Below are 12,260 nucleotides of genomic sequence, written 5' to 3'. Positions count from 1 at the left end.
AAAGTGTCTCTTTAATTTTTGCAATAAATAAGTAAGGAAGAAAAAAGTATCGTAAACATTTTTTAAAGTTACACTATTTAAAGCCAAAACTTTTAGAATTATGGAAAATCATGTCCTGAAATGGAAGAGAATTCTAGTGATACTTGCGCTAAAGCAGTACGACAATGTTTTTTTTTTAGTTTTTGGTTTCAAAATCTACAACAGGTGTATCTCGAGTCTCTGATATCAATAAAGTGAGGATGATGACGTAAAATATATTTTACTTTTAATCAACAAAACCGTTACCGGTGAAACCACTAACCGAATATTCGTATCGACACTAACTGTTTATAACTTTTTGTTTAAGTTGATTGGTCTATACGTAGATTGGCGACCATTCGACGCCGATGACGGTGACTTAGTTCATAACCCGTTGGTAGAGATATGCTGATTTTGTTAGAAATGTATGTACATACATATATAATGTATGTACATACATATATAGTACTTTACCGTGACTTTGAAAATTGCTACATTACTTTAATACCACGCATGTTTAGACAGCAAGACGACACTAAAACAGATAACTATAAAACGAATACCTTTTTTTTGTAATAAATTCAAAAGAGAAATATATGAATATATATATATTTTTTTGTTTTAATTAAAAAATATACATACATATATAATTTTTACAGGTAATTTTCATTATGGATAGTTAACTCGAAGTCAGCAGTCAGTTTTTAACATTTGAAAAGAAAATCTCTAGTTAACTTTGTGACCAAAGTGTGCAAAGTGTTGAACCAAACTTTTCCTTCGAATGGCTTTTTGTTGAAAATCAGGAATAACGATACGAGAGAAAAAACCTGCAGTAAAGTCAAAGACATGTACGTGCTTTTTAGCGAAATTAAAAAAAAAAAGATTTTTTTATTTACTCGGTTACTCTAATTTAATACCTAGATAGTGTATGTGCAAGTAATATGTCACCCTCATTGCGAGAGTCGTGTCGAATGCAAGTCGTTTTTCGAGAGTCGAATCGTATCGAAAATTTCACGTCATCGCCTAAAATTTCCACTCGACTAGTGAATTAAAACGGAAAAACTTGGCAGCACTGTACAGTTTACGACGATTTTGGTCGTTTACTTTTTTCAGTACGACAATAGACAATGCACTGTTGTCGACTCGTATAATTTAGCCTAATTTACGACTTACGCAATGGGGCCGTGTATGAATTTACAAATGGACGCCTTGTACTTTTAGATTTGAATAACAATGTCGGAAGAAGCTATAAAACTAGTTATTGGAAAACTGATGGAAACAGCTAGTTGCAAGTATATACACTGAGAAAAAAATCAACCGAAAATTGGTTATATTGCCAAATTCAAACTTGAAAAGGAATCAAAGTGATTTTTGTTTAATATTAACAATATTATGGTTGATATTTTCAACAATTATTTGGTAATATTAACCATGATTCGTTAATTAAAGGTTTTCTCACTAGTGTCATTAGAGTATTGACACCCCCTTACAAAAGGTTGCACGCACACACACACACACACACAGTGCCTTAAGGCAACTATAGTTACACCGAAGTGACTCCTGGCATGACTCTGAATAAGTCAACTGTGTGTAGTCGAAGGCGAGTCAACACGTACACAAATGACTTGCGAGTCAGACGCATTGTGCATTAAAAGGGAGCGAGAAAACGGTTTTCTGAATTATGAATATCAACCACACTCTTGTGTACATTAAACAAATTTTTGATTGCTAATTTTTTCGTTTGAATACGCTTATGTTCTGCACTTCCCAGATGCTTCTTCAATATTCGGAGATACAAAACAAAAATTTTGGGCAAGCGGCAAGAAGATATATTGGTGGACGTAAGATATATGGTCGATAGGAAAGCCAAATTGAAAGTGGATATTTGTAGGAGATAAAATAAGGAATATTTGAGAAAAATGGAGACTCTGAACTTGTTGGTGAGCAGACCCAGACTTGCCTTATTTGGGCACGAACACAACGCACTGCTAAATACTTGACATATTATTAGATATGGCAGATGACAGGAGCGGGGTCGCATTTGGATATACGAAAAGTCGCATACTCATCAAAAAGCCTTCGTATTATTAATAATTCATTAATCTTTAATTAAAAATCAGGTCTACCGTTTTCCGCTTGCTTAAATTCTTCATTTGACATAAAATTTTCAAGAAAATTATGTGATAAAACAGCCAAGGATACGAAAGCAATTTTCTTGTTGCGCCGTCAATTTACGCGAATATCTCTTGTTGGCAGCGCATCCAAGCTAAATACTGGTAGTAATATGGTCGATAGACGCTCATCTACACGCCAATTTTTCGCGCCTGAGTATGAGATGCATTGTTGCAAAAGCCACAACGGACACATGTTTCATGACAGCAGCACCAACAGCATGATTGTAGATAAATATATACATACATATGTAGTTGCATATGTACACATTAGTGTTGCCAGATTTTTTTCAAGTAAATGCCTAATTTACCCCAAAAATAGGGGATTTACAAAAATTTAACGGTACAAATTAGAAATAAAGGATTTGCCAACATATATTAACAAAGGTGATCCATTTCAATGAAGTAAAATTAATTATAAAGTTATGATTAATTTCATTTATTTCATGATAAAAATTTTTATATTATACAAAAATATGTATTTATGTACGTGGACACATAATTGACAAAACCATAAAAACAAAAATAAGAGATACCAAGCAGCAAAATTCAAAATGATGCCGTTGGAACTTGTCTTTATTTATTATAAGCTTTTTTTATTGTTAATAATTTTCATTTAAAATATGGGTCCATCTATATCAGATACCACAAAAATAAATGTTTCAAAGATCGTACAAAGTTCACAAAAACTAATTAAAGTTAAAAAAATGTTAATCAAAATTTTTTTTAGTTGGATTTTTTAGAAAGATTTGGAGTATACAGCTTTATGGCTCGTTTTAGTATAATAAAGGGCCAGCAGTTCAAGTCGCTAAAAATTACCATTGATTTTTTCAATTTTTTTTTGTGGAGTGTGTTGCGAATTTTCTTCCATACAACGCATGAACAAAACTGACTTTCAAACAAAAAAAAAATCTAAAAAATCAACTGTAATTTCCGATATTTTTCTCTTACAGATTTGCATGCAATAATGCTTGCCAATGAACAACTCGCAATAGCCGATATTGAGTAGAAATTTGCAGGTTGAAATAAAATTAATGAAACTGTTGAAAATCCGGGAAAAATCTTGACGAACATTTCAAATTTAAAGCAAAATACGGGATATCCCGGCAAATACGGGATACATTTGGCAACGCTAGTACACATAAGTATGTAAGCAAGTATCGTAGCTAACAAATCGGCTGTATTTACACACTTAACCGGCTGCCGGCTGGCTGTGGCAGTTGTCTGATGATGTTGCTTTTACTGCTGATTTTTCTGCTACTGCTGCTGTTGTTGCTGCCGCCACTTGACTTAATCACAAGTGCAATAAAATAATAATAATCAGCAACAGCAAGCAACTGCAAGTGCAACAAAAACACAATTACCAAAGCAAAATGTAGGTTTGTATGAAAGTAGGAGCAACGAGTAACAAACAGCAACACTTGAACAAATCTGATTTCTCATGCAGCGCCATACAACACAGTTGTTAGTAGCTGGCATTGTTGTTGTTGGTTTTGTTGCTGCCATTGCACTTTCAAGTAGCCACGTTGGTGTTGTTGCTTTGTTGCCATCACTGCCAACAACTTGATGGCGCACATCATCAGCATCAGCAACAGCAACAGCAGCCGCATCAGCAGCCGCAGCCGCTTCAGCAGTATGCAACATGTCGGTGGCGATTAATCGAAATTTGCGCGCACCTTGTATCCCCACACACACACAAGCGAAGCACAGGGAGATAGCTCCTTCTATCCCACACGCTGTCATGTGAGTTTTGGTAGCTGGCTGCCTGGGTGCTGGGTGTTGTTGTTCGTGGTGTGTCTGCAACAAATTATGCCAGACACACACTGTACAAATATTAATGTAATGCAATTTTTATGACCGTGAATTTGAAATTTAAGATGTATCGTTGGGTTTTCGGTCAAATGCAAAACGTACGTACGCACTTGTGTAGTAAGTATTCAAGTAAATCTGACAGAAATGGTGAATGTGAGTGGCTATTAATAATTTTTTAATGTGACACAGATAAGCGGAGAAATATATTAATGGGGCTAAAGTGGTTTTTAAATGACGAAAGAGGTGCATGCATGGGAACTGCATGAAATTGATGGCGATCGCGCTGGGAGTAGTAATAAATATTTTCTTGGGGACATTTTGAGAAGGGTGGTCTGAGGTCCTCTAGTATTTTCTTAAGGTTAATTATTTATTTTTTGGACTTTTATTGAAGATATTCTTAGGATATTTAGGTGGTGGTTCACAATTTTGTCGGAGCTTTTTGAGATACTACTTTTATTTTTAATTTTTGGAACTTCTGAGCATATTTCGGCGATTATTCATGATCCTTCGCAAGTTTTTCACATTTTTCCGGAATTTTTCATGAGCCTTTCTGGATATTTCGTGCTTTAGTTCTTTGGCTCTTTCGATACCTTGACTGTTTTGAATATACCCCACGCTTTTGTTTTGAGATTTTTCGGACCTTTTCAGGATTTTTTTTTGTGATTTTGCGAAATAAGGTTTTATTTTTGGGTATATTTGGAGATTTTTCGAAACTTTTATGTTTTTTTTTTATGGGACTTGTCCGTGACCATTCGGAATTTTTTCGGGATTCTTCATTCCTTTTTCGGGATATTTCGTGATCGTTAATTTATTAATTGGGTTTTTTCCACACTTATTAGGACTTCTCAGGATACTTCGAGTATCTGTTTTTGTGATCTTTCGAGATTTTCGTATACATTTTTGGAATTCTGTACGAATTTTTCTGAATATTTCGTACTTCATTTCTCGGGATTTTTTCATAGAATTTTCATGCCTTTTGCGTACCTTTCGTTTTAGTTTTTTGATATTTATCGGAACTTTTCCAGATTTTTTACTACTACTTTACGAGATGCTTCCCGTTTTTCGGAATTTTTTAAATATTTCGGAGGTTGTGTACGACTTTTCGGGGTTTTTGGAATTCTTAGGTTTTTCGGTATTTATTCGAAAGCTTTCGGATTTTTTATTTTTCGGGATGTTTCTATATTTTTTTCGGAAGCTAACAAGTCTAAAAATATCTATATTTGAATTTACTTTTTATAAATGCCTAAAAAATTAAAGTCAAAATTACAGGTTATTTTCTGCTAAAAAAAACACTAGCCAATCTTTCCCTTTTACTTTTTCCTTAAAAAGCTCATTGTTTCCTGCTTCAAATAACAACAGTAAAAAGTTGCCTGACATTGTTTTTATAATAAAATTCATATTCAGTGCGGTCTCTGAATTTTACAGCTTTGGATATTTGCTTTTTCGTTTTTCAACCCCTTTTTTATTTTATAAAAGTTGAAAGAATGTATAGCATATTATTAAAAATATGGGGACTAAAACTTCAATATACAATTTATTTAAAAAATCATCATCAAATAAACTTGAAGCGAACTAGCAAAACAAGAACAAAACGCACATAAGCAACACGAAGTAGTAAATCATAATATTATAAGCATTAACATGACCTCATTTCGATTTACTTGAAGATTGTTACAATAAAATATGTGAATATTGAACTGTAAACATAGTACATATGTAATTCGCTTGTCTACACATCATATTTTATTTTTGTCTCTGTTCAAGCTACGGGGATTCATTTTTGGAAAATTCATAAATTATAATAAAATAATGTTTTGGTATCGAATATTAACTAAAAATACATGAAACAATTACCAATACATACATATGTACATAAGTATCGGGTTTTTGTTGAGGAGAAAAACAGCCGTTTGATATATCTTCCCGGCGACTTTTTTCGCTCGAAGAAAAAACACGAGCCTAGTGGCAGCATTAGAGATACTCATCAAGCTATCCAAGAAGCTGGGCGCTGGTCATACTGAACTCTGGAGGCTATTGTCTAGCATTCTGTAGCGCAAGGCTCTTGATTTTCGCCCGCATTTGTATTCAAATGATTCTGCAAGTATCAAGTGTATTTCATGTACGAGCTTGGAACGACCCCGAAACCCTAAAAGATATTTCTCACGGGAAAATACAAGGTGCCCTCTTTTTAGACATTCCCTTTTAATAGCATGTTGGTAAAGGGTTTTACAAATTCTTGCAGGCCAACTCAGAAAACAACATCGAAGGCTCCGAAGGCGCTATTGAAGTTTCTGAGGGACCTGGGCTTAGATGAAGTGTCGTGAAGAGAAGAGGGCACAATAGATCACCAAGTCGCGCTGCTCACCTCACATTAATATCTATCTATCTAAAGGTCGGTGCTTCTGGCGCTGAGAGCACACGAAGTCATCTCAAGGCTGGTGTGGGACTATCTTTAGCTCTTAATACGCGGGGGATTTGACTCATTTGGTTACCGGGACACAGTGGAATTATGAGTTGCAGAAGGTTTCAGAGGCCCTAGACTCTTCATCGGTCATAGTCATGGAGCTCGTCGGACGAAATTCTTATATCTAGCTGCTAGACAAATAAGGAAGGTAAGAAACAAGCCAAAGTCTTTGTACCGGAAATATCAAAAAAGAGAAACTCCTAATTTACTTTTCCAGTCACGACTTAAGAATTGTTACAGGTGTTCGTACAAACCTCAGACAATGCAATGTAAATTCGGATTTCAATGTATACCACAGCTGTGCGGCTTGAATCAACAGATGTTGATGTTGCCTGTTCTAATACATGACTCAGGGAGTGTCAGAACATTACTTATCTAAAAAAAAGCGTTGATTTTTACAATTTTTTTTTTGTTTTTGCTGGCGGATTTTTACACTTTTTCCTATCTCGGCAGCCAGTTCGAAAACGCTCTATCTTAGAAAACTTTTCAAGAACGCCCTACTTCAGAATTTGATTTAGAAACGCCTTATCTCAGAATTTGTTTGAAGAACGCCCTATCACAGAATTTGGTTCAGAAACGCCCGTTCTCAGCTGCCTATTCAAATACCGAAGCAATTTGCAGAATTTTTATAACTTTTTTACAAAGTTTAAAATATGTTTATATGTATATGTTTTTGTTAGATAATGAACTACATATATCTATTATAAACATTCAATAAACAAAAGAAAACCCTTGTTAAAATGACATGTCCCTATTTACTTTTCCAGCACTGTATATTTTGAAAATCGAATTAAAAATTTAAAATCATTAATTCAAAATGTTTCGTCTTCGCATGGAACATGTTTTAAATTCTTATTAATTGCTAATTTCTTTCAGCAAAATATGTTTTACCAGTCAATAATTATTTATTTTTAGAAAAATATTAAATTTATTATCGAATTTCGTCCATTCTAAGCTCTTCCAGCTGTAGCACTCAAATATTCTTTTCCAGCTGTTTTAACAAATATTTTTTTTTAGCGAAAAATTCTTCTTTTACTTAGGCAGCCACCAACTAACATCTTTGGCAGGCAGGTTCATAAAAATAAACAAAAAAATAATTTTTTGAGTAACTAAAACATTTCTAGCTAAAAACTCTAAAGAATAATAGTCTCCGTCTCGCTGGTATATTTTTATGCGAGTTTTCCGTATTTTCGTAGGCTCTTTTCGCCCTCTACTAAAGCAAAAAAAAAACATTCGCTTTCCACGAAACTAAAATTAGAACGCGTCGCTATAACAACAAATTTTCTATGCCGAGCATTGTTACTAAATCAATTCTTTATTTTTACTTCAAAACACATTCCACAGCAGGAAAGTGCTCGTAAATAAAAAAAAATATGTATTAAAAATAAAACAAAAAATAAGAGCAAATAAAAAAGGGGAAAGTAGAAGAAAAAATTATTCAAACGAAGAAGCGCGAAATTTCGATTTTCAGTGCCTCTGCTTTTGAGAAAAAAAAAAAAAATGTTTAGCTACGCGAAATTACTTTCACCTTAAAGATTCTCAATTAAATTTTTCAGATTTTTATTTTTCATTCCGTTCTCGCGCGTAAAAAATGCGAGCGTCCGAATTCCTGCTGCGTTAATTGCAATTTAATTTGGCATTTGCTGGCGCCGCCATACCCTGGCATTCCTCCGCTTTTTCAACGCAACCACTGCACGACCATCAGCAGAGCAGTGGCGTGCTACCCACTGACCTAACGCCACCGGTTGTGCCAATTTGTAAGTTATGCGGAAATTCGTTTAAGTAGTTTTCATTTTTTCACTTAAAAGCGACGGAAAATATTTGTTTTAAAAAAATTATCAGGGCGCCAAGAAAAGTAGCAAAAGTAAAATAAAATTAACTTGAGGGATGTTATTATGATTTGTGCGCCTACCTTGGATCTGGTTTTCCTTCAGCTTCACATTCGATGATGAATGGTTTATCACTTTCCTTATTTTGTACTGCGACTTTGAAAAGCAGTTCATCTGTTGGCGGTTGTTTGATGATGCGAGGCGGTGAATTTACTGGAAGAAGCGAAAAAAGATTGATTGTTTAATTTTATGGGAGTTAAAAATATTTTAAATCATCAAGCAATAAAAAAATGTCCAATTAAATAAACCGTATTCTGATTTATGATCTCCATTAAGGTGAAGTAATTTTTCGGCATTTCAACCAATTACACAAATAGCTAAAAATAGGTTTAGCCTCGCACTTCCCGTAGCTCCCACAGACACATTCATAAGACATTCAGAAAAAATTCTCAGAAAAACATTCGACATGGGTTATAAAAAAGCTGCAATGCAGTCATCATTGGTAGAAAACTAAAATTCTCCACCTCTGAACTGCCAGTGATTTAGCAATTTGCCAGTGCAACGAAACAAAAGTGTGGCACTCAATTTGAAAATTTAAATAAAAATATTAGTCAGCAAATCACATAATTCATGAATGAGCCATTTAAAATTTATAGCGAAAATGCATGAGTGCACTCTGTGCGTTGCACATAAAGCGCTCAACTACAGCCTCTCGACGACAGGCTAGTGGGTAAAGAAAATGAGACATAAGCCACAGAAATATAAATAGTACATTTAAAAAATTTTGAAACAGAAAGTGTATCTTACGCACTAATCAGCGATAGAAGGTGTCCTCTAGGAAAAGTTCTTTACATTTGCGTACCATACAAAGGAGGGTTTTACAAGGAGACGGCTTAAACCTGAAAGGAATTGAAAAAATGCAAGAAACGAGGTTAGCTTGAGGTCGCTGCCCCAGATAGGGGCACACTAAGGCAACAAGCATCAGTTCTTTTTTAATACCACTGCGAGTGGTAACCGCAAAACTATAGTGAAAAACGCTATGTGCCTTGTAAGAAATTTCGCAGGTGGCAGAGTCAGGCCTCGCCAGGACTGGTTAAAAACTGAGATCAATGGTCCGTAGAATCACCAAAGCTAGACAGCTTAAGAGAAATCACTAAGATATCGTCCTTTATGATTAACAGTTGCGACAGTTTTCGCCAAAGTCACGGCGATCTGCTAACTCCACTCTTTCCTCTCTCGGTAAGACCTACCTAGCCTTTCCTGGCTAATTCAACCGCAACGCTATTTCCTGCAATAGCTCCATGGCCTCGTACCCATATAAGCGTGACACAATTGAAGGGAGGCATTGCCCCCGCCGCGCAGTTGGGCAGCCGTTTGGCTTCTTCCTTAATGACAGCCACTTCTGCCAGAAAAAAACTACATTGACACGGAAGTCTGCATTTGGGATTAACGCAGAGATAATTCTCTGAATATGACCCTTACGCAAATTAGTCGACCTGACCTGACGAAGAGAATTTCACCGATGCCACCTTCCAACTACTACCTCCCATTCACTCCCAACCTAAGAGGGGATATAAGGGTAGAAGGAGCTCATTGGTGCCAGTTTAGCCACCAAATTATCTGTGTTATAATGGATATAGCCGAAGATGCTAGAATGTCCAATTACTGAGTCAGTTGAATACCAGTGTCCCTAAGTCCGACCGCAGTTCTAGCTGCAGCTGACTTGCCTACGAAGTCGAAAGAAGTTATATTAACGTTAAATCAAAGTGGGACCGGTTCTAAATTCTCCGATGTTTCCAATGACTATTCCAATTCTGACTAGCGTAGTTTTCTTCAGCGCATTGCACCAAACGAGGTATCCCTAAAATGTTATGGGCTAAAACGTTATGGGCTGCCAGAAAATAGACTTACTGATTGCCCCAAAACTACCCTGCCACCAGCAAAAGAGAGTCACTACTGATGCCTTATTCTCTCTCTCCTTAATGTTAGGCTTCCGCTAAAGCTTCCCGTTTATAACCAAGTCCAAGTACTTGACTCAATCAGAAAGCGTATGTATCTGATTGAGGGAAGGGTCGCGTGTATATGTAAACTTCCAAGAGAGCAAGGCGAGTTCCGTCTTACTATGATTGCCAAAGCCGATTATGACCAAAATCCAACGATAGGATGAGAGTAGCGGGTATATATTTACTCTACGGTGAATAGTTACAGAAGAATTCATTGATTGGCAGAAATATTCAGAATGTCTCCCATTATAAATATTTTCCGTTAATTTTTATTTAAAATATAACTACCTCTATAGTAAAAACCACGAAATAAATTTATTTTTATGTGGAAGAAAACGGGCGACACCATTGTCGAAAAAAATTTCAAAAATCAACGATAACTCCTAGCCACTTAAAATTTGCACTTTATTGAAATTGAATGGGCTACAAAAGTGTATAATCAAAAAACTTCTAAAAAAAAATCGGATAAAAAGGTTTGAAATTTTGCTGACCATTTTTTGAAATACTCTAAATTTTTTTCGAAAATTGTAAAAAGTTTGTAACATCGATTTGTATGTTTTTTCTTATAGAATGAGCTATATTTAAAATAAACATTTAAGGAAAAGATTCGTAGTGGAAGACATTTTGAATAGCATGAAAAAAATAATTAACAAATTACTTACAAAAGTTTAATTTGGCTGATTCCGAATATCAGCTTACCTACTCAGGTATATGACGATTGACCCCGCAAGGACATTATTAAATGCCTCGTCGATTTCGAGAAAGGCACCCACAGTGAAGTCTTTATACATATGAGGGCTTTCCCTTTATTTAAGCCAGTTGTTCTCTAGACAGGCTATCGCAAGGAATCCCCTGCTAATATACAGATCAATCAGCCTCTTTAAACAAAAACGAAGATACAGCTGAATGAAGCCAGAATTCCTGCGGAAAGAGATGTGAAAGTTTCTGTCAGTCTTCGAAGTGAGTGAGGATATGAATATCCTCCACCTGGGACCACCCCCGATAACTCAACAAACATTACACTCTGTGCATAAATTGGCAAATTCTTTCAACCAGTCGATTTTCCTGCAGGGCTAATTGCCATTTACACAACAGGTGTCTAAAAATACGGATGATTTTTAATTTTTATTTTTTGTGTTGTTGTTGTTCGATTTTTTACGAAGGTGTGAATGCGCAGGTTTTCTGACAGATTTATATACATACATATGTACATACCCAAAATATAGTAAATAGAACTTACACATTCAATGCAAACGAATAGACGAACAGAGCGACAGACAGTCAGTTTGAAATGCGACCATTGCTTACATTCAAATAGACAGCGTGCTCGCATTCGTAAACATCTATTTTAAAACATTGGCAAGAAAGTTTGTTGTGTATTAAATGAATTTGAACTGCATGTCCACATTTATTTAGAAAAAGTAGGCCAACTAACTATGTATGTAAGTCATGTGGCAGACAGAGTTCAAAGGTTTTTTTGGAATCAGTGAATGAAGTTTAACGAAAACGTAAAACGTAAACGTTTCCTAATCGAATAATGGACTGACTAAAAATAAGCCAAGTCTTTTTCTACATACTATTTATGTACATATCGTCACCTGAAATGCAAAGAGACGTAACAAACATCATCGTTGAAATGCAAAAAGTCATAACTGATAAAAAATTCAAAATTCACTTTTTGATTTATATGATGGATTTCATAGAATTACAACTCCCCACATCGTTTTATGAAAAAAAATAAAATTTAAATATTAGTCACGACTTTTTCCATTTCATTTAGGATGTTGTTACGTCTTTTTGCATTTCACGTGATGATAAGTAGATACATATGTGTGTAATTTTTTAGTTCAAAATTGTAGAACTCAGTAAAAACTTCGGTATCGAGCTCTCCAAGACTGAAAATGGAACTGGAGATCGATAGCATTTAAAGTGTAGCTTAGGATATTTTCCTGTTTTAGGTATA

The 12,260-nt window shown here is 35.2% G+C and overlaps 1 protein-coding gene across 1 annotated transcript in view; it reads right to left on the bottom strand.

The window, feature by feature from the left end:
• The window catches only part of LOC108365441 (neuroglian-like), a 75,137-nt gene that overhangs the window by 33,712 nt on the left and 29,165 nt on the right, over positions 1 to 12,260 (bottom strand). The window contains exon 4 of the mRNA XM_017619469.1: positions 8,378 to 8,507. Coding sequence (XP_017474958.1) covers positions 8,378 to 8,507 — 130 coding nt within the window. The remainder of the gene's footprint in view (positions 1 to 8,377; positions 8,508 to 12,260) is intronic.

This window comes from Rhagoletis zephyria, unplaced genomic scaffold, assembly GCF_001687245.7.
Source record: "Rhagoletis zephyria isolate East Lansing unplaced genomic scaffold, Rhagoletis_zephyria_1.1 Rzeph_scaffold_01871, whole genome shotgun sequence".
Lineage (NCBI taxonomy): Eukaryota > Metazoa > Arthropoda > Insecta > Diptera > Tephritidae > Rhagoletis > Rhagoletis zephyria.
This window is presented reverse-complemented; position numbering and strand designations above follow the sequence as displayed.